At 42.3% G+C, this 5727-nt stretch overlaps 1 protein-coding gene across 1 annotated transcript; it reads left to right on the plus strand.

Moving 5' to 3' along the window:
* Positions 1-1534: 1534 nt before the first annotated feature.
* LOC149179479 (uncharacterized) lies at positions 1535-4903 on the plus strand. The gene has a single exon (XM_089420677.1). It carries the CDS (start codon positions 1695-1697, stop codon positions 4356-4358), a length of 2664 nt encoding a protein of 887 aa, XP_089276803.1. The 5' UTR covers positions 1535-1694; the 3' UTR covers positions 4359-4903.
* The last annotated feature ends 824 nt before the right edge of the window (positions 4904-5727 follow it).

The raw sequence follows: 5727 nt of genomic DNA on the forward strand, positions 1-5727 counted from the left end.
TATCATCCAGCCTTTCAACATGCCAGGCATATAAGGTAGATAAATTCTGGTATGCTACAAGCTCCCTTTTTTCTGGAAAATTCCCCAACTTGCAGGTATTAACTTATTCTGAAAATCCTTTGCAATATTTCTATGTTGAAAAGTTTTTTATATGCTGTCCAAAATTTTGTAATGTAGCAACGAAAGACATATAGATGACAAATATCTGTTGAATTGGAGAACATATCCGGGACAATGCCCTCCATATTTGTAAATACAACACTGTTTATTTTGGAACATAATATATACTATACTGCTTTTTCTTCTGAAAAAAATAACACAAGTATCCTAAAATATCCAAATGTCTTAATTTTTTTTTTTTAATAGGGATTGATTGGAATCATAAAATTGAGCAATGCAATCTATATAATTCAAATGTCTTAATTTTTTTTAAAGATACTTAATCTATTTATATATTCAAAAACACGTTTTAAAATACTAAAAATCATAATCTCAATAAAATTATATAACCATAAAACTTAAAATAATTAAATTTTATTATTTACTATTATATCAATTTATTAATTCATTTTTTTCCTTTTTGTATTAATTTGTCCTTGCTTATTTCCTATAACATGTAATTTTGAAAACTCATCCCTATAATACACGATAATTCTCTAGCCTTTTCCTCCCCTTATATTTTAATTCAATAAATTACAAATTCACTCCTCTCAAAATTATCCTTTAATTTAAAGAAATTAAATATTGTAATTTTGAAAACTCATCCCTATAATACACGATAATTCTCTAGCCTTTTGCCTCCTGTTATATTTTAATTCAATAAATTACAAATTCACTCCTCTTAAAATTATCCTTTAATTTAAAGAAATTAAATATTCAAATTAAAACACAGCATATTTAACCAGTTGTAATCCTTGATGATGATATGCCGAAGTTACAAATTCAGTCCTCCTATCCTTTAATTCAAGAAGTTAAAAATTCAAACAAAAACATCGCATATTTAACCGGTTGTAATCCTTAATGATATGCAGATTTTCAGTTCCGTTGAAATGTGCAACCCCAGTGGTGACCTTGCTCCTATATTACTCTCATGGAAATCGAAAAGGATTACTCACTTTACTCCTGGAGGTCTCACAGAAATTTCCTATCTCGGTAAAATATACAATCTTAATGATAGCTTTAATATTCTACTATTCTGGTAAAAGTCGGAAAGAATTAATCCCAATTATCAAAGCCTTGTGAATATCTCGAAAATACAGAATAAAAAACTACAAAACTTAAACTAATAATTAAAAAACTCAGACCAATTCATTACTGAACCAAGCCTGCCCCGATTTAAATTTTACCGCAACAACCGACCTGATTTAAATTTTATAGTGCATTGGTTTTGAAATTGAGTACCGTAACAGCAGAAGGAGAGATATATAAAATACCCACTTGTACGCTGTTACTGACATTTACTGACGTCAACATTCACAGTGCTCACTGTGAAGGCTTTTAAGAGGAGGAAGATGGGAAGGTAGAAAAGTAATTGAGGCATATACAATTTGGATTGAAAAGGTTATTTTGACAGTGCAGGATAAACAATGCGTATGTCTCATGATATAGCCAGCCTGGCAGCTGCAGCTGCTTAAAAGCCATATTGGGCAGGCATTTCTGGTGGCGAGTTAGAGTCTCTTTGTCTCTCTTTCACAATGCTGTATCTGGGCATTGTTGGTCGGGTTTCTTGGCATTTGGGTCTACTGCTCTTGTTTGTATTGGGATCACAGTATTCAGCCTCGGCTGCCCATGGTGGGAGGGGATTGTTATCTGATTCAGAGATCATACGCAGGCAGCTGTTAGCCTTAGAACGTGATGATTTGGAGTTATTGGGGGCTACAGTTCAGGTCGACCCCAGTTTGAATTTTCCGAATCCGAGTCTCAGGAATGCCTACATTGCTCTACAGGCATGGAAGGCTGCTATTTTTAGCGATCCTTCTAATGTGACTGGAAGCTGGGTGGGAGCCAATGTTTGCAGCTACAATGGCGTCTTCTGCGCCCCTGCTTTGAATGATTCTCGGATCATTGTTGTGGCTGGGATTGATCTGAATCATGCGGATATTGCTGGTTATCTTCCTGAGGAGCTTGGGCTTCTTACAGATCTTGCATTGTTTCATATCAACACCAACAGGTTCTGTGGCATTGTGCCTCACAGCTTCAGTAAGCTGAGGCTGTTATTCGAGCTCGATATCAGCAACAACAGATTTGTTGGGCCGTTTCCTAAGGTGGTCCTGTCACTGCCCATGTTGAAGTATTTGGACATCAGGTTCAATGAGTTTGAAGGTGGGCTGCCTTCCCAGCTCTTCGACAAGGACCTGGATGCCATATTTGTCAACAACAACAGGTTCCATTTCGAGATCCCGCCCAATCTGGGGAACTCTCCGGTCTCTGTCGTCGTCTTTGCCAACAATAACTTGAGGGGATGCTTGCCCTCCAGCATTGGTAAGATGGCTGGGACTCTGAACGAGATCATCGTGCTCAACAACAATCTCACGGCCTGCCTGCCTCCTGAAATCGGGAAGCTGAAGAACTTGACAGTATTCGATGCGAGCTTCAATAAGTTCGTTGGGTCTCTACCCAACAGCATTGGGGCAATGGTGAGCGTGGAGCAGCTGGACGTTGCCCACAACATGCTTTCTGGTTCGATTCCTCGCAGCATCTGCGCGCTCCCCAGCCTGATGAACTTCACATATTCCTTCAACTTCTTCACAGGGGAGGCGCCCAATTGCCTGTCTCTGCCAAATAGAGGAGTTGTGTTCAATGACCGGGCTAACTGCATTCCTGGTAGGCCTGCTCAGCGTTCTTTTAGTCAATGTGCTTCGTTCCTTTCTCGTCATGTTTCTTGTTCTTCATTTAAGTGTAATCCAGTTGTTTCTCCTAGGCCTGCATTGCCACCCCCAACATCCCCATCACCAGCAGCACCCTTTAAGCCATCGCCTACGCAACGACCTCCATCTCCACCCCTACCACATCCATCTCTGCCATCTCCAACACCTCCATCGCCTATACATCCATCTCCTCCTGCAGTGCCTGTTTCGCCTGCACCATCACCCCAGGAGGGCGTATCTCCTGTACATCTTTTACCTCCTGTTACATCTCCTACCCCTACGCCACATTCGCCACCCCTCCCACCCCATTCTCCTCCACCATCACCCCCATCTCCTCCTACATCATTGCTATCTCCTCCCCCTCCACCACCATCTCCTCCTCCTCCTCCACCTCCACCGCCACCCCCATCACCATCTCCGCCACCACCGCCACCACCTCCACCACCGCCACCACCTCCACCTCCACCACCACCACCTTCGCCTCCACCCCCATCACCATCTCCGCCACCACCGTCACCACCACCCCCATCAGCATCTCCTCCACCTCCACCTCCACCCCTTCCATCACCTTCCCCACCTCCTGTTTACTATCCACCTTCTCAATCTCCCCCATTCCCATCCCCACCTGTTCATTGTACTCGGCCGCCACCACCTCCATCCCCACCTCCACCATCACCCGTCTACCATCAACAATCCCCACCTCCACCATCCCCTGTCTACCATCAACAATCCCCACCACCTCCATCTCCTGTCTACTATCATGAATCCCCACCACCCCCCATGCATTCTCCACCTCCTCCCCCAGTTCAACACTATATGCATTCTCCTCCACCTCCAACTCCTCCAGCTCCCCAATATGGACAACCCCCTCCACCGCTGCCTCCTACTCTTCCTCCTCCTCCTCCATGTGAAGAATATCCCACCCCTTCACCACCGCCTCCTCCTCCCCCATGTGAAGAGTATCCCACCCTTTCACCGCCACCCCCTGCTCCACACATTGATTACCCCCCACCATCACCTTTATCACCACCTCCTCCTCCACCGGTTTACTACACTGCTCCACCGCTACCCTCATCTCCGCCCCCTGTCCACTATGCCCCTCCTCCACCACCTTATTCATCATATCCCATACCAGGTAATTATGCCTCTCCACCACCGCCTGTTTACTATACTCCACCTTCACCATCCCCTGAACCGGTTCATTATAATGCTCCACCACCACCGTCGCTACCTCCGCCACCTGTTCACTACACTGCCCCTCCACCGCCTTCAGCATCTCCAGCACCAGTTCATTATAGTGCTCCACCACCGCCTCAACCTGTTCCTTCTGCCCCCCCATGTCCTGATGAAATGCCAGCAACTCCACCTGCACCATTGCCCCTTCCATTCCCATCGCCTACAAATCCCCTCCCTCCTATCTTTGATAATACACCGCTTCCTCCAACTCTTGGGTTCACATATAAATCTCCTCCTCCTCCTCCGATATATTGAAAATTTTGAGACTTTCTCTCGGGGAAGGTACTATTTTTCCAGCTGCCCTTCTATCTCGTCTGGTTCCTTGAAAGGAATTGCTTTCTTTGAAGGTTTTAAATGCTGATAAAAATATGGCGAAGGTGTTTCCCTTGTCACCAGCAGCAATTGATAAAATTCTCATAAATTATACAAATGGTTACCTCTTGCATTAGCATAGAGGCGTGATTTGGGTACCTAATGGTTGGGGGAAGGACATTTCATCAGTCCGATTATTCCGGGTATCGTAGACAACGATTTTCGAGCAAGTCACATTCGTTGCTCATGCTATTGAGGATATGAATAAACATGCAACAGGAGATGTTATTATGGTTTCTTAGAAGTGGATGTCAGTCTGTATTCATTGTTACTATGCATGAATGTGGTATACATTTGTGTGTACACATCCACTGTTTATAAGATGTTTGTCTGGAGAGCAGAGTGTATGATCATTCACTTGATTTTAAGTTCATTCTTTTAAGATTGGTGCTACTAATGCAGTAATAGGAATTCATTTATTTAAACGATGTTATGTGTTCAAGTTGATCAATATTAACAGGGGACTCTGTTTTTCAAGGTGATAATGTTATGTAGTCTGACATCTATTGTCTTGGATATTAGCAGCCTTTGTATAAATTCTTTGCTCTGAAATGGTTCTATATGGGATGTGAATCTATTTTCACCTTTTGCGATCAATCATACTGCTGGAAATTGTTGTTAGCGAGAGATCTTGTCAAATCCTATTAGATGTTGTTTTAGGGCTCAACCTTAGCCTAAGATGTTGCAATGCAAAAGTTTTAGAGAACAATTTCGTTCATGAAAGTTTAGAGTTGGAAAATTGTTCTTTAATTATGTTTGAAAAACTTGTGGAAGGACTTGGGAAGAAAATTCCAAGTAATGTCAACAATATTGAGATGAAGACTACAGCAATTATAATTTTATGGAGGCAAGGCCATCACCGAATTTCAAGCTTAAAGACGCAGTTTGAAGTGGAAGTTCGTTTTCAGACTCTGAAAGTAGATCGAAGTATTGTTCAAAGCAATGTCTTTTTTTGAGTACTAGCATTTCAAAATCTGTTTTAATGTTACTCATGTAAATCTATAATCGATCAATGTGGGCATTGACAGTACTTGCAATAAGAAATTTGAATGCCTGCATCAATTAAAGCAAATGTTCTTGCGTCTTTTGAAAGGTAACCATTTGTTTGGAGAGAAATGCATCACTTTTAGCCTATCTCAGAGATGAAAATACCGGCTTTTTATGATACTTTTTCAATCCTCTGGTGTTGATAACGTTTATATGGTTTAGTGGCGGTCTCTAAAGAATAAATGCAGCTTGAGATAGTTCGTCT

This window comes from Pinus tabuliformis, chromosome 4_1, assembly GCF_031772625.1.
Source record: "Pinus tabuliformis cultivar Carrire ecotype Pingquan chromosome 4_1, CPIR1, whole genome shotgun sequence".
Taxonomy (NCBI): domain Eukaryota; kingdom Viridiplantae; phylum Streptophyta; class Pinopsida; order Pinales; family Pinaceae; genus Pinus; species Pinus tabuliformis.

What these genes read in the sequence shown, in the direction of transcription:
- LOC149179479 (XM_089420677.1), top strand. Translation starts at nt 1,695, where the DNA reads ATGCTGTATCTGGGCATTGTTGGTCGGGTTTCTTGGCATTTGGGTCTA.